Here is a 23,775-nt window from a genome sequence, read left to right as displayed (position 1 = left end):
AAGTAATATTCTTTCACTCACCTCCACAGTCTCTTTCGTCTGTGCTCAATCAAATCTATGACACCAACTCCTATAAGAAAGAAAAGTCATTATCATCTTCAAATCAACCCACACAGCCAACTGGGCAACAACGATGGAAAATACCGCCGCCCAGTCGGCTTATTTTGCCACCAGCTTATGAACCCCAAATACCAGATAACACTGTGATAACCACCACAGCAAAGTCGACCACCAGAATATCGTATTATAATCCCAGCACCACCACCACCACCACCACTACAACATCGAAACCTTCACCTTCCTCCCTCAGACCAACATCCTCAAATAGCAGATCCCTAGGAACACGTTTTAATGGCGTTGCTGCTCTTCACAACCGCCATGATGAACATTTGCAATATGAACTGGACGATTTGGGCACCAGCCACAGCACTCGCTACAATACATCGGCCGATTTCAACTCGAATGAAGACAGAAATCAAAAGAATCGAGGCAAAAACGCTTACACTACCACGAAATCCAGCTTTGGACTGACCACCCTGAGGACGACAACATCGACATCGACTTCCACCACGAAGGCCACTGCCAATCCGAGTATTAAGATTCCCTCGAAAATTTACGAACCTCCAGTACTCTTTCCCATCTACAACTTGGAGGACAGCAGCACCACGACCACAACTACAACGGTGAGGCCATTGTTTAGGGCTTCCACAGCAGCCCCTTTTATGACACGTCAAACAACAACTACTACGAGACCAACCACAACAAGGCCACCTTCCAGAGCAACAACTATGCTGGGAAAACCCTTCACTAGATCCTCATCAATCACCGCACCTACGACCACTACGCAATCTGGTAGGAATTTAAATCGTTTCGATGCCGACAAACTGAGTAAAGAACTGAGAACCCCAGCTCCGGCTCAAGGTTTTAAAATACCTACACCCAGACCTACGGTGTCAGCATTTAACACAAGCAAATCCATAGCTGAGAGTGTGCCCTCAAAGCATCTACTGCCACCCCTCGTTGATTTTGTGCAGCATGATGTGGCCACCACTCAAGGTCCTCCCATATACTACGAATGGAAGGTGCCCTCTGATGGACTGGAACCCCCGAAAATGGAAGTGCCCATTGGTGTGGATGGACGTCAATATCCCGAAACTGTGCTGGACTACAATTCGATCAGTGCCAGCGGCACTTTCTCGCCAAATCCTCATTTTGGCATAGATCAGAAGAAAGAAGTAGACTCTCGCCCCACTTTGCGCCCGCCCACCTCCAGATCAGTAAAGGAAACAGCTCAACCGAATGGAGTGAGTACAAGGCGGAAGGCGGATAAACCTACCAAGGCGACGGGGACGGCTCCAACTTCTTCCAACGAGCCTGAGGATATTTTCCAAATCAGCAAAGATCTTTCGGTGCCCGAGTATGCCTTCCCCCTGGAAAATGTTGGTCGTACCGGCTACTTGGACAGCGATGTCTACAACTCATTTCAGCTGAAGATACCCGAGAGAAGAGCTGACACCGACGAGCATCTGCATTGGTTTGGGGAGAATCCCAAATGTCCAGAATGCCATCCGTCCTATGTAATACCCGGTACCTGTGAACCATGTCTACGTAGATAGGAAAAATCATCATCCCCAATGCCCTCGTGTAAATTTCAAGTATTCCATTTATGAATTTAGTATACAGTCCTTATCTTCATCCCACTAACCACCACCACCAATCCACCCCAACCATTTTGATTAGAAAATAATATGGAATTATAGTAAAATTCGATAGATATTCGAATCTCGTGTAGAAATACCATACGCCTGCGCAGTTAGACATTTCGACAATGAACACATACTCGTATTACTTGTTAACTACTTTAAGTTATCCATGCCTGCTCTTCCTACCCCTTTCGTGTATTCGTAAATCCATTTGTCCATTCTTAGAATAATTTACACATCCTGTTTCCTAGAGAGAAGGAGTGCGTGTGGCACCTGGAACCGCTCTCCATGTTAATCCTACATCCAAGGAGAAGAAGAAGTCGAAAGACTCTAACATAATGTACATACAAACAGCCTATTTCTATGTACATATGTATGTATATATACTTATGTTCATGTGTATGCTGTACCTAACACCTACTTCACCATTTATTGCTTAAATTTAAGACCACTATTGTATAGTTGTAATTGTTTATATGTTCTTGTATGTAAACACGTGCGCTTTAATGTGCATCGACTACCAATACAAACAATTATTTTGTACTATTGATTAAGAAATTTCGTTAATAAATTTAAATAAAATTATCTATAGTAAAGTGTATGACTGGCAAGTAGAAGGGTGGCCGACCTGAAACATAGATGGCGTTGATGATATGAAAATAAATACTTTCGTGGAAGTAAAGGGTTTTCCAATAGGTACTTGACAACTTCGAATTTAATTTTTGAGCTCAGTCTTACACAACTCATCGAACTGTCACTGTCCATTGAGGAGTTGGGTTAATAACAAGTGCAAACGTGCCCGTGGTGGTCATATGAACGAAGTCGAGTTCTGCTCGTAAATGTTTTGATTATATTTCAAGCCCATAATAAAGTTTTTGAAATATCTCAAAAGGTTTGCGTTTTATTTTTAAAAACAAAGTTGTCAAGTCCTCATTGGGAAATCCGATATTTGACAACCTTCCTTCTCCCTCGGATTAAATTTTCTTAAATTTTTTGCAGCGAACATCCCATTCATCACCTTGTGGGTAGGCAGTCCAGCGACATCGGCTGATCTAGGGCAAGAGGTTCCACGCTCGAAAGGAGAGTCTCTAAATCATTTAAGGTAACAGGCAGGTTTAAACATTATCATTTCACCGCACTGGTTTTCCAAAAAAAAGAGAGCTCAAAACTAGATCATCTCATCGAATTTTGCCGAATAGCTAACTATACGATCCGCTATAACCATCTCTCGAGGAATATATTAATCCACAAATTAATTTGAAATACATTTTCCATGTATGTCAGATTGCTAGCCAGTTCAGTGAGATGGAAATGAACTAACGAAAATAAAACTCCTTTTAAAATTTTACATCACCCCCTCTCGGTAATCCCTGCATTGCATCAAGGATAGAAAATAGTTTATTGTACCCTACACCATAGGATGGGGGTGTATTAATTTCGTCATTCTATTTGCAACACCTCAAAATATGCGTCGGAGACCCCATAAAGTATATATATTCTTGATCGTACTGTCACTTTAAGTCGATCTAGCCAAGTCAGTCCGTCTGTCTGTCATAAGCACGTAAACTTTCGAAGGAGTATAGCTAGCCGCTTAAAATTTTTCACAAATACTTTTTGGTAGTATAGGTTGGTTGGCATTGTAAATGGGCCAAATCGGTGCATTTTTTGATATAGCTGCCATATAAACCGATCTTGGGTCTTGACTTCTTGAGCCACTATAGGGCGCAATTCTCATCCGATTTCATTGAAATTTTGCACGTGGTGTTTTGGTGTCACTTCCAACAACTGCGCTAAGTATGGTTCAAATCGGTCCATGTTTTGATATAGCTGCCATATATACCGATCTTAGGTCTTGACTTCTTGAGCCTCTAGAGGGCGCAATTCTCGTCCGATTTGACTATAATTTTGCACGTAGTGTTTTGGTATCACTTTCAACAACTGTGTTAAGTATTATTCAAATCGGTTCATAATCTGGTATAGCTGTCATATAAACCGACCATGGATCTTGACTTCTTGAGCCAATAGAGCGCGCAGTTCTCATCCGATTTGGCTGAAACACAACGACTTCTCTCATGACCTTCAACATACGTGTCTAATATAGTCTAAATCGATCAATAGCTTGATACAGCTCCCATATAACCCGATCTCACGATTATGCTTCTTGAGCTCCTACAAAGCGCATTTCTTAACCGAATGAACCGAAATATTACACAATGACTTCTCCAATGTTCAGCATTCAATTTATTAATGGTCCGGACTATAACTTGATATAGCTCCAATCGCATAAGAGTTCTTATTGAATATTCTTTGTTTGCCTAAAAAGAGATACCGCGCATAGAACTCGACAAATGCGATACATGGTGGAGGGTATATAAGATTCGGTCCGGCCGAACTTAGCATGCACTTACTTGTCTTCTATTGTTTACATGAAAATGATGAACGAAACTCATGGCAGATAAACAAACTATTGACGACGCTATAGAAAAATCACTAAACGGCGGCGCCATCATTTCAATAAACTATAAACACAGTACTGTACTGTCCATTATTGTTAAATGACTACCTTTTAGAATGCCGTTGCCAATGATAATAAAAAATAATTTTGCTTCCTTTATGCCAAATAAGTCGTTTAAATTAAGTGAAGTTTGCACACGTTTGCATGAATTTACTTTGCTCAATGAAACGTCAAAATTTGCTCTGCTGTCAAACATCTCACTAGCCCCTTAGCTACTCAAAAATTATTCACCACACTTAACGTCATATTTTTACTATCCCTACAACTTTGCTACTATTCAACACACAGCCTATGAGCTTCGAGGATGCCTTAAATTGCCTTTATTATAACCCTTGCATGAAGGAGAAAAAAAACGTTTTATTCATTTAAAAATTGGAAAATTTTTATTAAAATTGTTTTCCATTAATGTAGTAATATAGATTTTTGATTTTTTTTTTTTGTGTTTTTTTTTTTGAGTTTTCAATTAACAAACAAATGAAAATGTTTAAATACGGGTGTATGCATGTAAAATGTGATTTTTGTTGTTTTCTTTGTCTAAAATTACAAGAAATGCTTATGTTTAAATAAATGTACGCGATATTTGTGAAATAAAGTCAATTCAAGACAATTTGAAATAAAAAGTTTCGAACAACTCATCTCATAATGGGTTGATTGGTTGGTTGCTGGAAGAAAAAGTGGGGGGCGCGTGTTGTCTGTTGGTATGCATTTTGGCAGAGAAAGGAAGAAATTGCAAAACTAAAGGATCGGGTGGAGGATTTCTAATTTAATATTTACACTAAAATGCACACTACTCTAGTTTCTTTTTTAAATATGTATATAAAAAATCTATAGGAATATATATAGAGAGATAGTAATGACAGAGAGAGAGAGAGAGAGAGCGATGACTTTTTTTCTTTTGTTTCAATAAAAAACAGTTTTTGTGATACTCCATAATTAACAACAATTTAAGGCACTTTCCGAAATGATTGTTCGAATAAATAAAATTATAGTTTGGTTTTTACCGTTAGCTAGTTAGTTAGTCAGTTAGTTAGTGAATTAACTAATTAATAAATGGTTTTGAGTTTAGTTCAACGGTTTCCATATCTCTTTGTACATCTCACCACATTGTTGTTGTTCTTATGCATGACACACCAACACGCCGCTTGCTGCATACATTCGTGTTTTAATTTATAGGCATAAGAATTTGATTTTTTTTTTCTTCATTTTTTTTTTAACATTTTACATAATAACTTCGCTAACAATAAACCTGGCCTGCTTGACATGACAATCTCATGCAGTAGTGCTCCGATGATTTTGTGGGGAGGTCAATAAGGGGGTTCATTAGTACTGCTACTGCTGCTGCCTTTCAATTTGTGATCTTCGGTGTGATAGAAAACTTGGACTTTTTGACTAGCATTGCTTAAAACTATAAAAATTCTAGGTTTTGGGTATTCGAGAGGGGTTGGGTTCTCATTTTGTTTTTTCTGGTACACCTTCTATTTTCTCTTCAACTGCCCATTGGATGGCTTGTGGCTTATGTTATAGCAAGCGTCTATAAGGTTTGATATTCAGCAGGATGGTATAGATAAATACTGGGAGTCCAAAGACTGTATCTGTTTGTATCTGCAGATGATATTGGAGTATTCCATGCAAGAGGTTTACATCTATTTTTGCTTTTGTTGGATTTGCATAACATTGCCAAACTGTCATCATTCATGTCAAGCGGCTGAGCCACCAGGGCTATTTTGTGAGGCCTGGTGATGTCGACATTACACACCACAGCCGCTTCATGTCTGCTGTGATAATAACGATTTGTCAAATGGCCATCGACAAAGATCTAAAACAGAAAAGAGAATGGTTGGAATGAAGTGACATTTTGAATAGTTCACCAATTGTTTACCTCGTAGCCAGCGATACCATAACAGTCGTGGATAGTCCACTTAACATACAAAGAAGTGGCACCGAGATTTTCGACATCTAAGATGGTAACAGGGAAACTTTTGCGGCAACATACTTCTGTTTTGGGTCGGCATATATTCTACAAGAAAATGTAAATGCAAAAGAAAGCAAGGTTAAATGTAAGAAATAATGAAACGTAATGTATTGGTCTTAAGTAAGAATAGGGTATTTAAAAGAATGCTTGATATCAGAGGGAGGATGCTTACCCCAATTTCCTAAAATGCTATATATTAGGATTGAATTTAACATTCAAGGGGGAGAGGACCGCCCCACCTCAAATCTCCGGAGCGGCCAAATTGAATGATCGGGACAATACGAGACTTAAATGAAAGGTTTTGGGGTATAGAGTATGAATCTGACATCAAAATTTAGGGTTAAAAACCTACAACTGCCCACCCCTAAATCCCTACAAAACGGACCATCATTGGTTTGGATTATGAAATGTGGTTGGCTCACATCCTACGCCGACAGTACAATAATATGTCGAAAAATGTTTTGGAATGAAACCCGTAAGTATACTGAAGGTGGGGACGCACGAGAAACACATCGATTCACTGTACCAAAAGACAGCTGGAATTCCGGCACAGGATAACTATGAGCACCACACAGTCTGGAACCTTAAGCTCCGAACTGTGTGGTTTCCATTGTTATCACAAGAAGCTTAGCTGCGAGCTACCAGGCGCGTCCATAGGTTGCGGATAGTGGAATGCTCCATTTGGAGTATCTGTAACTGCAGTCGCGGACAATCAGCGATATCGAGCGGAGAGTCTCAGTGAGTGGCCGGGCGGCACCGGCTCTTGCATTAATACTGAGAGACTTTGATACTCGATATGGCAATAGTCACCAAGTTCCTGCTGCGATCGGTTTGGACCGGAACGAGCGTGCTCACCTTTGGCAGCTTGACGGGGATCGCCACCTCCACATGAAAATATGGCTACAACAACAACAACAGAGCTGGAATAACCCATACATGATGAAATCAAGCTAAGGCTTTGGCCAACAATTGTGGTTAGGTGGAGCAAGCTTGTTAATGCCTCATGTTCACGCTGAACTTTTTACTATTGATTTGTAACATTACCATACATAAAATATTCCAATTGTAAATGAATTTTCGATTAAAGATAGGGCGAATTTTCGATTAAGGTTAGGATAAATAGACCATTATATTCTCTTCGCAGGTATTTCGGAGTAAAGAAAAAAATCTGATATCAACATTTCGAGTTAAGTTCCTGGGGCACTCAATTGTACTTTGGAGTAGCTCACAAAAAGGGCAACATGGGAACTAAATTAAATGTATTGGGGAGAAGAGTACGGGTCTGACATGAGGGTCAAGAATCTGAAAAGACGCCCATCCCAAAAACCATCCGAGCGTATATGCAGACCATTCGGGACAATATCGAACTAAAATGTAAGACATTTGAGAGAAGAGCGTAATGACAATAAGAAAATTTATGGTTAACGACCTACGGGCCATTCCTTGTGTAAAACCGCAACGAGCGAATATTTCGATCTATAAGGACAACTTAAATAAAGGAATATTTGGTAGAGTTCGAATGTGATATCAAAGACTTGAGTTTAATACATAGATTGGGTGCCCTCCACAATAGAGGGCACGTTTGAGGTCAAGAACCTGAAGCAGGCCCCACACCTAAAACACCCTAAGCAGAAATTATGGCCGAACAAGTAACAAGATATTTGTGTCTACAGTATGACATCCAAACTTTGGGTAAAGTTTCCGGGTGGGTAGGAGTTGAGCAAAACATAACGTTGAACACCTGCGCTCAAATCCTGGCGAGACCAAAAACAATTATCGGCGCCAGTAATGCCCTTACTACGCAGATAGAATTTTCCTTCATAAACGTAATGATTGGGTTCCATATCCTTTTGTTCATAAATATTATGAAAAGTGTTATTATATTTAGAAAAAAAATCATAAATATTACGAAAATTTTAATTGAAAAAAATGTATGAATATGATCCTTTAGAAAAAGTTCTTATAATTCATAATATTTATGACCATTTCTCATAACATTTAAGAAAAAATTTCATAAAATTTATAATATTTCTTATTTTTATGAAACCCTATTCTACTGTTTATGAAATGTTTTCATTATATTTATAAAAATAAATATAAGGAATACATTTTACAAATAATATGAATTCAGTTTTTTTATAAATTTGCCTAGGCTGAAACCAAAACTTAATCTCATAAAGTTGGCAACTTTTGTAAGAGCTTCAATAATGTCGCCGCATCGCGGCAGATAGTTTGGACTCGGTAAAACAAGGAGGTACCTTATCATAGGGCTTAAAAGTTTCCCCTGTTCTTTAATGGAATGTTCGTTGTAAATTTCCAACCGATTACTATAAATTCCTAATTTGCCCACAGACATTCCATTAAGTAACGGTGCAAACTTGTCATATGTCAATGATTGCTGTCCAATTAAAGTTTTAAGTTCAACGATGAGGGACCATTTTTATAGCCGAGTTCTTTCAGCCAGCCATAGTTCAACACCTTATTGGAGAGAAGTTTTTACATGGCATAGTACTTCACAAATGTCGCCAGCATTAAGAGGGGATAACCACCTCTAAAAATTATTTTTTTATGTTTTCGCCCGGATTCTAAACCACCCGTTTAGCGTCATAGGCGCACATGCTAACCTCTGCGCTATGGTCCACTAATTATTTAAGATTTTGTTTATTTCACGTGATTTGTGTTTCAACTTGACCACCTGGTGGTGGAATGCAATAAAATATGCAAATGTGTACGAAAATATTGAATGCGTGGGAGAATTCTTAGATGCGAAAATTTTTTTCAAACTCCCCATATCAGCTTTCTCTGACTTGCTGATCAACTGCTTTACATTTTAACGTCTACTAACCTGCATTACATCATTTTTGCGCCGTGTATGTTCCATAGCTTCTAAATCCATTTCGATAGACTTAATGAAATATTTCTGAAAGAAAGCATAAATGGTCTGGTTACTTAAACATACGCTTGTGAGAGACTTACAAAATCTTCAGCTTGTGCTGGTGGGCTTGCTTGCCCTGCGGCCAACATTGTGCAATTAGTATGTCCATGAAGGCGTTTCTCTCGACAATGACAGCAATCACAAGGATCTTTGTGACTTCGGTTTTTGTATCTTTCGGCTAATTCTTCCTTTTCTAGTTCACATTCCTCATCGGATTGCTGGTGGTCAATCGAATCGCCTTCATTTTCCAGACCATCAGCTCTTCCATAACAATTTCCAGGAAACTGTTGTTGATTGGATACATTTTCAAAAGGTTGTTCTTTAAGATGTGCAAGCATTCTCTGGGTGCAACTTTCCATGCTTTTAAGTTGTTCAATGTCACGATTAAGGGAATGAAGTTCCCCTTCTATTTCTTGCATTTTACTTAGTAAAGGGCTCAAGCTTTCAACAGGAAGTTCTTCTATGGAGTTCATAGGAGCGCGTTCTTCATAGACATAAGAAGAGTCTTGATCAATGTCATGGCCCATACTTTCATCGATATACATAACTTGTAAATCAGCTTTTGATTCATTTTCTTCCTTTTCTGCATAAGCAAGTTCCTCGTCATTATCCAGCAAAGGGTCTTCACTCAAAATCTCTTCATAGTCTGTTGGATTTTGATATGCAAGAGATTCACTTTTCGAAGGTTCCTTCTTACTTTCCTCTGACTTTACAACTGACTGAGCTGTTGCTTCTGAATTGTGGGGTATTGTAGAAAACTGTTCAGGCGATGGCATGAGCTCTCCTAAAGTGGAAGCCAAAATTGCCATGTAATGGCAAAAGCATGGGGGCCATGTAAATGATATATTGTTTCTTGAGGAATTTTCTTCTTTTTTCGAGTTGGCAATAGTTGCTGTCGTTTTGGAACAGCCGCATGCATTTATTGAATGGGATTCAATAATTGGGGCATTCCTCAGTTTGGTATTATCACATCTGCACTCAGTTGTTTGTGATGGTTGGCATTTAAGTCTATGCAGATATTGGGGTGATTTTGAACATGGACCTTCAGTTTTTATATCATCATTGCTTTCATCGTTTGTAATGCCACAAATGTTGCGTTTATTGCGATGGGACTTCATGATTTCTTTGTTGTCTAATTTAGGTGACATACCTGATTTCTTATCTCCAGCACCTGGCTGAGCCATGTCCTTAGTTTTACGGCTTTCGGTCAGTAAGTGCATCATTTGATGCATTAATTTTAAAATGCTTTGATATCTCTCTTGGTTTAAAGTAGCTGGAGTGTAATCGTCTTCACTGGAAGCTGAACAGCAGGATTGGTACTGCAAATCTTCCATAGCTGTTGTAGCTAAACATTGTGGTTTATTGATACACTGGGGTTCCAAACGCATTGGTTTTGGCACCATATAGGGCATATTAAATTGATTCGAGTAGTTTGGATAGGCTGCGGATGTAATATTGGCATTATTTTTGCAACTCAATATCAGTCTTAGAGAGAAATGCTCAGAAGTTGTGTTGGAAGAGCTGATGGTAGATGGTTCACCGTTACTCTGACTACCTGCTGAATTGCTGTGGAGAGGAGGATTATTATCCTCGTTTGCTTGTGTATTTTGATAGAGCCATAAGTAATCATTTGGGTTTGGAAGACTGGTCAGCTGCTCACATTGACATGTGACATTAAATGATGCTTGGTGGCCCATCATAGCGGAGAGATGGGGTGCATAGGTGGTAGCTTGGTCTACTTGTATGGGACAGTAAGGTTTTTGGGGTGTACTTAAATTCTCGTTATTTCTGTTAAAATGAGTTTCGGAGGTCGCTGCGCTTTCTGTGGAAAAAGGTAAAAGAACAAATATTTATTTGAAACGGATGAAATGTAACATGCAGCAAAGTACACTGGAGTATAAAGTGGTAAAGTTATGCGAAAGAGAAAATTATATGAGTTTTGGACGTTTGGCAAAGGTTCCACAGGTAGAAATGGCATTACGTTTGATTGGACTAAACTTTTGAATACCCATATCCATACTTTATGTTGAGGTTAAAACGAGAAGTTGTCTTATATGACGGCGACAAATGTAATCTGCATTCCATATGCATATTTGTGGCGCTCCTATAAGGCAGACCATCGAGTGAAGGCGCCCTTCGCGAGTTTAAGAATTCAAGTTGGCAATTTGATCCATATGGGCAAGTGGACCTATGCGAACAATACTTGAAACATTCTTGGTATTAAGTAATCTGTTTAACATTCGGGTGGTTTGTTTGCTCCAAGTCATTGATGAGCATACCTATTTAGACTTGCAACAGTCATCTGCATTAGACATCTGCTAAATTCATTTGGGATTTCCATGCAACTTTCGATAACGACTACTATTTTTGTAAAACCACATGTCTTTGAACGAATAGACCGCAAGCGAACAGAAATCATACTTACGCACGGTTACTATCTCAGACATTAATTCTGGTGTCTTTTGTGTCTCTTTGTCCATGCATTCGGGTCCGGAAGATTTCTGAGATGAATTTTCATCAAGAACTTGAATTTGTTTTCTTTGGCTAGTGTTGTCAGAGCAACAACAACAAGATTTGGAATTCATTTTTCACAATTTGCAATCAAAAAAAGGCAAAACAATGGCGTCAAGTAAAAAATAAAATGATTGAATATGCCTGGGCCTGCTTTTGTTTTTTTTTTTTTTAAATGAGAAACGTTTGAACCCAAGAAAAACAAATTTAGATCCATTTCAATAAGGTAGGCAAAATTTTGATTTGCTCCCACAATGAAATTGTGAATGAAACTACAATACAAAATTTGTCTAACTAGGTTCGATTGGAGACTGCCTTATAATCCATGGAAGTAAGAGAAGACCAAGCAGCTGTTTGCAGAGGCCGTTATTTAGTTTGTTCAGTTCACTGGGTTCAGCAATTAAGAGCAATTGGACAAAATCTTATTCACACGACCGCTCATTCAAATACTTTAGGAGATGAAGAAATAACACTGGTAATTGGGGCAGACGTCTGGTACAAGTGATGACGATAATATCCCAGAGGCACTTCCAAGTTACGATATTGAGAGTGTACTATCCATCTAGAATGAGTCCTTAATAGAATAAGGGACAAACTTGTTGTTGTTGTGGGAGTGTGTTGTACACTGGGGGGCTGTCCTTGCCGATGAAAGACCCCATCAGGTCAATCTGGTGCGTACAACCGGCTGCCATGAGATTGGACAAACATTGATCACAATATTTGACCGGCAACTGCGGCCTTATGCTGAGTATGCACCTCTAGCGAAATGTCCGGCAGCCAAGACATGTGTGTCGCCACTGAAAAATACAAGATGGCGCCAAACATCGATTTATAGTTTAGGCCGAGTTTTAATCATTTTTGGCTTATTAAGTACATATGTGCTGTAATTAATCGTTTTTATTTGCAAATAACTGTACTTCATGTTGCATGCAGCTATTGAAACAAGAAAAAAAATCACCAATTCCTATTATGTCACCCGTTACGCAAAGAAAATTTCGTTCGAGCTGCGTACCTCCCAGCGAAATATTCGGTAACGAAAATTTCGTTAAATTTCAATGCATTTCTTATGAAAACGAAACTTTCGCCAGAGGTGCATACAGCGCTTTAGGTAATATATTGAAAGAATCTTCCCAAGTGGGATATGAAGAGATACCTGCAACTAAATACGTAGACGACAACGACCGCCATGTCGAGAATATAGAAAACGAATTTCAACGTGACTTTAACATGTTGACCTTGGTGGTTATAACGTCTTTGTAAAACAGCGGTGTCAAACTGAGACCTACCGCACAGTGGCGCAGTATCAAAATCCAACTTAAAAACAAAAAACTTGGAAGATTTTTTCCTATAGGCAATTTAAGTTTTTTTGTCCTTGATAGTAATAAAGAAAAGCAACCAACGGGAGAGGGAGCACGGATGGCCGGAATAAGTAATCCCACAGCAGCCGGTTGTACGTACCGAATTGATCCGATGAAATCCTTCATCGGCAAGGGTTGCCACCTTTGTGTACAACACACAGGTACAATAAAAACCGGAATAAGCACTTCCCAGAAAGGAATTCCTTTAGGTAATCACTCACGTATTTTATAACGACAAGAGGGCTAAGTGTTTAGAGCATTTGTTAAAGCGGGGCATTGGTATATTGTGGGCCGATTCAATTCTTTCTTATCCCCACAAATCTTGTAGAAATATGATTTTCCCGAATTCTATAGTGCCATTAGCGACCTACAGTGGTAGGTGACATGAGCAGCCTGAGGTTATGTTGCCTCAGCTCCCGAATGAGATTGGGAGGCTTCGACAAGTTACTGTTGTTGTTGTAGCCACAATAGCATGTAGAGGTGGTGATCCTCATCAAGTTCCTGTAGGTCTAAAGGACCGATCGCGGCGGGAAAAAAGTGACCATTGACTATTTAAATGTGCAAATAACTCACCTTGACATATCGAGCATCATAAGCCCTCACCATTTATGCAAGATTGGGTCCCGCCCTGCCTCTAAGTGATACTCTCTGCTCGATACCGCTGATTGTTCGCGACTGCAGTTGCAGCTACTTCATATGCACCATTCCAGTATCCGCAACCAGTGGATGCGCCCGGTAGCTCTCAACTAAGCTGCTCGTGACAGCGATTAAGAACACATAGATCGGACCTTAAAGTTCCAGCCTATGTGGTACTGACAGCTATCCAGTGCACTTCGACAAGTGATCTTGTCATGTTAAGCTTGCAATTGGGCCTGCGACCCAGTGCAACTTTTTGAGAAATAAAACAAGTTATGACCTCATATGATCCGAGACAAGAGCCTTTAGCTCTAACTGACTGTCCACCTAGATTGTGACTGTCGGATAAGGCAGTCGGTCCTGCCTCAAAATCGCATTCACATCACCGCATGACCTCAGACTGAAAAACGCAACAATTGTCCAACCGTCTCTGAAACCTCTGTTTCTTCCTAAATAGGTGAAGCGCATTCAGTGTCCCAATGACCTTATCCTGGACGTTCCTTCTCCACCCCAAAGTCTAGTCAAGGACTATGCCCATGTATTAATGACACACCATCCAACTGATATTATTGTTCCTATTCTATATTTGGATTGCACATGCTCTGGGACTCAAAGCATGAGAGAAACTCCCTTTTCCAACTAATAGCATTATCTCTGTTTTTCTATTGGCGGACGTTTCGGGTGCTTGGTTAGTGCCCCAACTTCAGCGCCATTGTGTTCACTGAGTCTCCCGCCTGCCGGCTTATAGTTCTCCCAGCCTGCTTGTCTCTGGTATATAAGTTCAGAGCAAACAGAGGATTTCCTATGGAATCTGAGTATACCACAACAAACTGACAACAACTCCTTGCTGTACAATATGAAAAATGTCTTCAACTGCGTCTCAAACATCCCTCACACTCTCCTACTAAGAGGTAGTATATGCAATTGATTACCAAGAGCCACATAAGAAAGATTTGCATTCACTATCGATAATTTAATACAACTTTGCTCAGAGTCTAAAAAATAAAAGAAAACATGCATCTAGTGCAATAGAAAGTGTAATAGGTTCGAATTTGATCATAGAAAGTCGGTTAGTTGTTGTTGTTGTGGCAGCAGTGTGTTTTACATCAAGGTGGCTGCCCTTGCCGATGAAGGATTTCATCGGGTCAATCCGGTCAACCGGCTACCATGGGATTCAGAAAGTCGGTTAGGTTGGGTAATAGTATCGCTGCGCTACAAACTCATTTAGAAAATTTAAGTCCAGTATGTTCCAATAATTAGATTATGAAGCAACAGGCCATAGCCTGCGGGTGTATTTCACCACGTAACTAACTAACGCTGCCGAAGTGATTCATTGAGATATCAGTGAATGCAGTTGGAAATCTGCATATTATTTTCAACAATGGCCGAATCACGATCACATAACCTTAAAAATGATGATAATGCAGTCAGGGCTTCTTTCTTAACATCCTGTTATAATTCATTACCATGATATACTCCCATCCCTGGTAGTAGGACACATGTTTTTTGTTGAAGCATATCATAATGCACTGTGCCTGTTTATTGGTGGCAAATATTTTGGTATGCCTATAATTGTGTCAGAGTCTTCTTCAGAGACATCGACACGATGTCTGTTATCGACCACCTGGTATCGATAGGCAAATGAGTAATTTCCTTTGTTTATTGTTTAGCATGGAGATAATACATTAATATCACATTTTATGTACAATTTCGATTGTTTAAACCAACCAAATATTTAATCACAAGAAATTCAATCCGGTAAAATAATGCCTATTTGGTCTCTTGACGGGGTAGTAGACTGTGCAGAAGAATTGTGATTCCGTTTTTCTGTTATGGAAACTCATGAGATGTTCATTGAGTTGTTTTTCGATTTGCAACAACATCTGAAGAAGGAAAGGCATACAAAATAGAATACAAAAGAAATGAAAAGGAAAATGAATAAATACACCCACCGGACTTGCATGGGGTTTGAAAAGATCTTCAAGACTTTCTAGACCAGACATAACCTTAACAAAGCTTTCATAGCTATCTAGGACAACTTCTGGAGAATCTTTTGTATCACTTTGGAAAGCAGCAACTGCTGCCAGCAGCTGTAAATTATTGCGAAATTCCGCATTTCCAAGCCAAAGTTTACAGAATTTCGCATTAAACTCATTATGGAGAAATGCAGTTTTTGTTATGGAAGATTTGACCATACTCAGAAAGCAACGTATATGTGCGGGCACTTTCTCTAGTTGGTCTGTTGCTGCCATGCGATCTTCATTGTCTCGAACACTTTTCTCAGCAGTGTTACTCTTTTTCTCATCGACTGATTTGGGCTCTTTTTTACATTTTACACTTTTAAATGAGACATCTGAAGCCTCATCCTGCAGAGAGTGAAAACTGTCGTAGGAAACTTTGCGCTGCAGTACCTCGGCATAGTTGAAATCTAAATTAGAAGGGTCTCGACAGTATCCTCCTTTCATTTTGGAGACAATTCGCTTTACTCGGGTCCGTAAATTGCGGCCAATCCCGAGACCCGTGAGGATTTTCATGCTACGTTGTTTGGCTTTCCTTCGTCCATCTGCTTGGGTAATATCTCCGTTTATTTGTTCTTCATGGTCACTTGGCTGTTTGTATAATTTGCGCATTTCTGAGGGAACTTTACAAATGATTTTCTTTTGCTCATTGAAACACGAAGGCAATAGACGGTCTGACACATTCAATTGTGGCACCAGGGCCACACCCACCGTCAGAGCAACTTCTTCGAGGTTAGGTTTCACATCAACATGCTGAGCAAACTCCTCAGGTGCCTCCACAACATTTTCCAATGTTGGAGCTGTTTCGATAATCTTCCCTGCAACCTTTGCCTTGTTGCCACTTTCAATTGCTTCTCCCTTTTGGCTTTCCAATTCATTTTGAATTAGTTCTACATTGCTTACCTCTTCATCGGATGTTTCGCCATTCAAAAGAGTGTCGGCCAGTTTCTTCACGTCACGTGCTACAGTCTGAAATTGTTTTTGTGTTGGCAACATCTTCTCACATTCCTGCAAGAGAAGTGAACAATTGTTTTGAGTGGGGCTTTGACTTGGAATAACTTCCAGAAAACTCACTACTTACAGACATATGCCTCAAGGCACTGCCCAAACCTTTGCTTGCTGTCTTCAGATCCTTGATTTCTTCACGCTTAAAACGTTTTGTCGGGGTGTCGCCCAGCTCATCGGCCAGGCTGTAGCCCTCTGAACGTTCCAAACGCTTTTCTAGTTTTTGGCAGATCTCATCTTTGGTGCGAATTTCGTCGGTGAGACAACGCACCTTCTCCTCGCTGTCGCGATGCGATTTCTGTAAAGTGTCAACCTGCAGCTCTAGGGTGGCCACCTCTTCGCGTAGTTCACCATTGGTGACCTCGATGTGCAGATATTCCTTTCTCAGATCGAACATTTCATTTCGTATGCCGTCCAATTCGTGCTTGGTCTGCAATTCGGTTTCCTGTTGCAATTTTCGCATGAAGGTCAGCTCATCCATAAGACCCTTGTTGCGCTTCTTCTCCATCTCCAAGCCTTCGGTCAAGGGTTTCTGCTGTTCTCTCAGCTGATCATGTTGTTCCTTGAAGCGCTCGAATTCACTCACCAAACACTGGTGGTCCTCGAGCAGTTTCTGGTGCTCCTTGGACACTTTCACCAAACAAGTCTTGAGGCCTTGCTCAGTCTCCTCCAATTGGCATATTTTCTCGTTGGCCGAACGGGCATCTTCTTTTAAGCAGTCTTGCAGTTTTTGTATCTTCTGTTTCAGGCTCTGCTCCTTTGCCTGGAACTGCTCTTCTCTTTCCTTATACTCCCTTTCCAGATCCACCCAGTGCGAGTCGGCCGACTCCATGGCCGCATAATGCCGGCTATTAAGCTCCTTGATTTGATGCCTCAAACACTTGACCTCTTCCTTGAGGTGTTGCACTTCTCGCTCGAGGCATTTACATATCTCCGAGTTGCAAACAGAGGAGTTAGCCGCGGTCTCTCTCACTGGGCTTTGGGGTAGGCGGTTAAGGGACGCAGCCAGGTCAAGGCCCGATATGCTGGTACACATGTCTGCCTTTCCGCAGACGATCTGCTGTCGGGATTCTTGGGTTTGCGACCAGGTACAGGCTGCCGTATTGCAAACCAACAGCACTGGCAGCAGGTTGTGTAGAAATTCGAAATTCTCTTTGGCCTTCTGTTTGTCTTCCTCGAGATGGCGGACGTGGGTTTCGCTGGTCGACAGATCGTCGCGTAGAATCAAACACTCCGAGTGACAGTCTTTGTACTTGGCACTAAGTGCCTCTCTGGACATTTCCAGTTCAATATTGCGTTGGCTGAGAATCTCCAATTCGATTTCCAGTCGCTGCAGCCGAAGTCTTGTGTCGTTCTCGGCTTCCTCGAATTCACACTTCTCCTCTTCGAGGGTACAGTTCTCGCTCTCCAAGAACTCCACACGATCGCGTAATTCCTTCACCTCTTTCTCGAGTAGGATCTCACGCTGCAGGCGCTCGGCCAAGCGTTTGGCTTGAACGTCTCCAGAACTCTCGTATATGAGGACCTTGCCCTCGAGCAGGTTCAGGCGATCTTTGTAGTACTGCAGGCGCTTCTGGTCACTAAGATTTGGTGAGGGTGGATGGTGTAGATGATGTGGCTGGTTCTGATTGAGGTGGGCAGGTACGTTTTTGGTGGGCGAGCACAGGAGGTGATGTGAGTAGGGGCCTGGGGGACCGCTCGGTGACGAACAGTCCTCAAAGTCGGTTTGGGTGCAAACGGTGTTGTCACCTGAATCACTCAGAAAGTCGGATTCGACGAAGACACCGCTCTCACTCAGGCTGTTGTTGTGCCAATGTTGTGGCCTTGTTTTGCGAGGGGAATCTGTGGGAGTGTTGTGCGGCACCGTTTGTTGGCTGGAAGGACCATGAGAATAACCCGCCGAGCTATTGTACGGCTGGACAGTGGCAACAATGCGGGGTGTTGCAGCACCGGAAGTTGAGGCGGACTTTGAAATCGATGAATTCGAGTTCTTTTCGTTGCAGGAGCGAAGGCTGGACAATGGCGACGACGATGTGCTGCTGTATTCCGAAATGCGTGATTTTACCTGTAATTTAAGACAGAGAATTGTAAATAGAAACAAAAATAAAAAACCCTCTCAGAGGTATAATTTTAGGAATATTTTCCATCAATTTGACACATGTGATAGGAATACACTGAACACAATTAAGACCTACCATATCCATGCTAGTGGCCTCCTCACTGGAAGTGTTGGCCAGCAAGGAGTTGGGACCACTGCGTGGCGTTAGCGCATCCAACTGCTGCACCAAATTAAGAACCTGCTGCAGGCAGTGCTTCTCCTCTTCCTCTAGCGAATTCTTCTTGAGAAGATCACCCAATCGCCGACACAGCTCTTCGTTTGTTATATCGATTAGATCGTCGTGTAGACCTTGACTCTGTGGCGAAATAATGCCGGAATCCAGCTGCACACTGCTCATTGTACTGGTATGGCTGTTGCTGCCGAATAACATCTCGAAGGGATCCGGTTTGGGCTGGCTTCTATCCGCAGAGCAGGCCCACACATTCTGATTGCCTTGTGGCACCTCCGATGAGGGATTGGTTTGAAGCGACCACTGTAATGAAAAGAAGCGAAGACGTGGATTAATGATAAGAAAATTTATATTTTTAGAAAGATTTCTTATGTTGAGTTCACCTAATTGTGACCCAGCATACTTGTCACGCATACGATGTGGGCATGGGAAGTTCCCAGCGCACACGAGAGCAGGGCAAGTAAGTGCAGTGGGACTTCCTCAAATTGGGTGTTAAGTTTGGTGTAAATCATTGCCACTGAGCTATGATGTTGCTGCATGAAAAGAAATTCTCATTCATTGCCCAGATTCATTTCTTCATTCACTCTCCTCGGTGTGTGTGGGTTAGCAAATTTCTTTGCATTGCATTTGTTTAGAAGTTGGGTACAAAAAAAACTAAAAACTTTCCAATTAAATTATGGCCAATTAAAGCAGTAAATGGAAATGTTATGAACGAGTTAATGGCAGATATGCACCACATGTTTACGCTTGGCTGCATTTCAACTGTATCTCCTCCTGCACCATCATTGCTGTTGGTTATCTGCCACTACCGATACAGTTAATTTTACAGTGAGGTAGTCTACAAAGTGTAATAGTGATATTTTTCACAGTTGTACCCTACACTAAAATTGTGGGAAAGATGTTCCTACACCCAAAAATAATTCATTTGCCATAATGGACATTTTCGACAAGTAAGTGTCTTTTGTGAAAAACGTTGGACTTTGTTTACGATGAAAGTACATGTTTTTGCCATAAATTTCTGTAAGAATTAGTAACAAATATAAATTTTTTACCCAGACTACTAGTTAAACGCCATGCTTATGTACATTCTTTTAAACTTTATAATAGATTGTGCATATTGATAAGGAAGCCAAGTTCAATTTAATGTGGTAACATAATTCAATATTTTACCAATTATAGGCAGATATCAGTTGGTAATTTAAACATTTTCAGAGTTATGATACACAATTATTATATGTTATAAATAAAAAAAATCTTATGAGAGTTGTTCTTTTGGATAGATATTCATATGGCTTCAATATTACCAAATGCGTACGTGAAGTTATTGTTGTTTGTTCTTGTACCTGGCAGCCATTTGTCTGTTGCTCTAATTATGTTTGTTATCGTCATACCAGCATTTTTGTAACTAAGGCGGAACTTTAACAATTCTAATTTTAACTCTAAAAGGTTCACAATGAACAAAGTAAGTTACTGACATTTTTGAACGTAGTTTCGTTTATGGCTTACGTTTGATTTGTTGAAGAGTAACTTTATACAGTTATAATAAAGCAAAAACTTCATAATAAAAGTATTTTGTTTGTCGCAAACGTTTTATTTTTTTGCGTGTAGGAAACTACTACTACGATATCTTATAAAAAAAACAAATTGTCTACGTTGTATTGTATGTATGTATCAATAAAGCATTATCACAGTTTTTGGGAGACATTGAGTTAAAAATCGAATCGGATGGAAAACTTCGAACCCTGGATATCGTTATATCCGAAAATCCAGTGCCTTGGTTTTTTGCACAGCAAGATAGTTAGGAGCATCGATTTGCTCCCCCGAAAATCCAGTGCCTCAGTTTCCTGCATATCACGATAAGCAGGGGCATCAATTCGCTCTCAAGGCATTAAAACTTTTCCCACTGCTAGATGAGATGTTAGGTGCAATGGATAGACTCTCGGGAAAAATCTAGTCTTCATCGTTCTCAATCACCTTATTAGCTGTACAAACTTCGCTTATAGGAAAGCTTGGCATATCCCTCGAGTTCTTGAGATTCGCCTTAGCCTTCGTTATATCCATCGTTAACCATCAAGTAGGTATAAAGCACTTATGCGGCATTTCCCTGTTTAAAATACCTTTACACTGTTGTGGTTGTTCTACTTTACTGAACATGAGAGATATATTGTTGTTGTTATGTTAAATGGACATTAAAAAGTGTCCCAAAGTAATGATCAGTCGTAAAATGCAAATGTAAATAAAAAAGCATAAAATTTATTTACTTCAGCATTTATTAATAACAGCAGATTTTGTTAATTGAAATAGCAGTACGAAATGTTTGCTAGAAAAGCAGCACTATGTTTGCTGGAACAGCTGTAATGTCTGTTTTTTCTTTTTCAGCAAACAAAACCTAACCTAATCTAGTTTTTAATTACGTATTTTCTCCCCAGTTACTTTCATCGCACAAACTAGGGCAACACAACAGGCCAAACTGGCCTCCAAGTGAACTCACCACATTGGTACGAACCCTGAACGAACCTACAAAATTGAAAATAAACAGCTTTGAAAAGGGGCATATGGACATGTTTCAATTCTGCCCCAATATTCGGCTTTCAAATTAGAGCTGGCAAACTATCGATAGTATCGATATTATCGTTAATTTCCAAATCACCTATATTTACAACGAAAATGAGAATTAAAAATCGGGGTAAAAATTGTATGAAAATTGCGCCCTCTATAGTCGTAATATTTATTACAGGATAAATTCGATGTGGGATCGCTTATATTTTCAATTTTTCCAAATATTTAACTTAGCTTATAATAATGATGGGAAAAATATTAATCGATATTCAGACAACAAATAAAATATCGACAGTATCGATAGTGCGATCGATATTTTGCCAGCTATAGCTCAAATCTATGAAATCAAAGACCATGAACTAGCGGACCCATAACTTTCAACGAAAAAGCATTTCAATATAATATGGGATTGATTCGTTTCATTGCTTATGGGGACATTGGCGAAAAATGAATATGATCGGTAAAGGAAAAATGGGAAAGTTTCTCTAAATTTTATTTAGAAAACAAAGCTAATGTGGTAAAGGGTATTATAACATAATGAATACCTTTGAAATACACGAAAGAATAAGAGATGGACCCACTTTTATCAATTCGAGTATAGAGTCTCGAGTACAGAGTCTCAGTAAGAGACCAGGCGGCACAGGCTCTTACTTAAGTACTAAGTGCCTGTGATACACCACGACTTGACAAGGCGATCGGTGCCATGGGCGAGAACGACCTTGCTAACTCATGGGAGCTTGTCGAGGATCGCTACATCCATATGCAAATATGTGGTTACAACATTAACAACTCAGAGTCACTTCCTCATACGATTTAGCCATGGTCATTGTCCGGCAGTACAGATTGAATTTTTTGATATTTTGCACACATGACCCTAACTGCCTTCAGACGAAGCCTATTGAAGTTGGAAGAAGTCGGTTCAGATTTGGATAAATCTACCATGTATATGTAATTCTTAACTGTTTTTTTTAATCCCCTTTGTATTCACTGCGGTGTAGGGTATGAACGGCGGGCTTTGCCTGACTTTAGTCTACACTCACTTGTTTTTTTTTTTATTTAATTTGTTTTATTTTGTAACTACTGCGGTAGCTTGTGGAGTAGCGTGAAGCCATTACCTGGGGAATCGCATTAAGCGTTGAAAAATATGAATTTATTTCAAGCACAAATCCCAAACCAAAGTAGGGAGGAAGAGGGGAAGGAGGAGGAAGAATAAAAAAATAAATAAATATTTTCCAAACAGATTTCAACAATTACGTTTTTTCATAAGTTTATTATTTCAACTTCAATGCTTTTTAAGGTTTTATCTTTGGTATGGCAAAAAGTTTAACTTAGACTCAAAAAGCGGCTTACTAACATGCAAAACACGTAAAAGAAAAAAAACAAACCGCAACAAATTTTAAAATGAATGTTTATTAAAAAAAAAAAAAGAGCAGAAAACAGATATGTACAACACACACCCTCACTACTTTCTTTCTAATGCTAATTCAAGTGTATTGTGTGAAATGTTTACTTATATCACATGGTGAAAAAAGTGAGGAGTGGTAAGTGGGCAGAGGCAAGAATAATGTTATAAGCTCATAATTTTTGCGAATTGAGGTAACAGAACTTTGATGAATTTCAAATTCATTAAAATTCTAATCAGTAATTTGAGTCTTCCCAGCCAGCCATGAAAAGATTCATGGATAAGGTCATAAAAATAACAGTCATTTGTCTTTGCAATGACAATGAAGAAGGTTTAACTTCATCTTCTCTCTCTTTCTCTCTCACCCTCTCTTGTATGTAAAATTACCGGGTTTAGAGACCTTGGCTAATTGCATACATGGCATGAATTAATGGCAATTTCAAAAGTAACCCGCCAAAAGATTGCCGTTAAAAACGTTGGAAGTGCCAAATGATGTTTTGTCACATCTTTATCAGCAAAGCTCTTAAGGTTTCATACGATGGTTGCCTTTTATATTCCGAGGTTAGAGAACACAAAAAACAAATATTAATCATCGCTTAAAAATAGCTTTATTATTTTTCAAAATATTCCCCATTAAGATCTAGATCTACAATTTAAGACATTTTTGCATGCGTTGGAACCAATTGTGGAAGCACTTTTGTCACTCTGATTGAGGTATCTCCGAAACATGCATTTGAAACGCATCAACCGCTTCTTCAGGTGTGGAAAACAGTTTATCTCTCATTTTATTCTTTACGTACGGGAATAAAAAGAAGTTATTCGGTGCCAAGTCAGGACTATATGGCGGATCACTATTCAAATTGATGTTTTGAG

At 39.8% G+C, this 23,775-nt stretch overlaps 3 protein-coding genes and 1 long non-coding RNA gene across 10 annotated transcripts in view; 2 read left to right on the top strand and 2 right to left on the bottom strand.

Moving 5' to 3' along the window:
• The window catches only part of LOC106081611 (mucin-2), a 58,331-nt gene extending 56,043 nt beyond the window's left edge, over nucleotides 1-2,288 (top strand). For all 4 annotated transcript variants that reach the window (XM_013243702.2, XM_013243700.2, XM_059363070.1 and 1 more), the window contains one exon: nucleotides 30-2,288. In XM_013243702.2, coding sequence (XP_013099156.2) covers nucleotides 30-1,616 — 1,587 coding nt within the window. In that variant the 3' untranslated portion in view covers nucleotides 1,617-2,288. The remainder of the gene's footprint in view (nucleotides 1-29) is intronic.
• Nucleotides 2,289-5,128: 2,840 nt separating this feature from the next.
• On the bottom strand, nucleotides 5,129-10,763 carry LOC106081584 (uncharacterized). The gene is made up of 4 exons (XM_013243643.2): nucleotides 10,681-10,763; nucleotides 9,036-9,110; nucleotides 6,098-6,235; nucleotides 5,129-6,034 (listed from the first exon to the last, which is right to left on the bottom strand). Exons 1-4 carry the CDS (start codon nucleotides 10,753-10,755, stop codon nucleotides 5,750-5,752), a joined length of 573 nt encoding a protein of 190 aa, XP_013099097.2. The 5' UTR covers nucleotides 10,756-10,763; the 3' UTR covers nucleotides 5,129-5,749.
• A 66-nt stretch (nucleotides 10,764-10,829) lies between these two features.
• The window catches only part of LOC106081582 (ras guanine nucleotide exchange factor R), a 153,255-nt gene continuing 140,309 nt past the window's right edge, over nucleotides 10,830-23,775 (bottom strand). For 3 of the 4 annotated variants that reach the window (XM_059363642.1, XM_059363643.1, XM_013243637.2), the window contains 4 exons: nucleotides 18,849-19,244; nucleotides 16,730-18,718; nucleotides 16,552-16,656; nucleotides 10,830-10,947 (listed from right to left, as the gene is read on the bottom strand). In XM_059363642.1, coding sequence (XP_059219625.1) covers nucleotides 10,897-10,947; nucleotides 16,552-16,656; nucleotides 16,730-18,718; nucleotides 18,849-19,244 — 2,541 coding nt within the window. In that variant the 3' untranslated portion in view covers nucleotides 10,830-10,896. Of the gene's footprint in view, nucleotides 10,948-16,551; nucleotides 16,657-16,722; nucleotides 18,719-18,848; nucleotides 19,245-23,775 lie in introns of those variants that run through there. The other variant, XM_059363644.1, reaches the window with a different exon arrangement.
• Nucleotides 11,557-13,194, top strand: LOC131995257 (uncharacterized). Its single transcript, XR_009397325.1, has 2 exons — nucleotides 11,557-11,862; nucleotides 11,935-13,194. It is a non-coding gene; the product is annotated as an uncharacterized LOC131995257 (long non-coding RNA).

Source organism: Stomoxys calcitrans, chromosome 2, assembly GCF_963082655.1.
Source record: "Stomoxys calcitrans chromosome 2, idStoCalc2.1, whole genome shotgun sequence".
NCBI lineage: Eukaryota > Metazoa > Arthropoda > Insecta > Diptera > Muscidae > Stomoxys > Stomoxys calcitrans.
The sequence above is the reverse complement of the archived record's forward strand: the minus strand, read 5'-3'. Positions and strand labels throughout refer to the sequence as shown.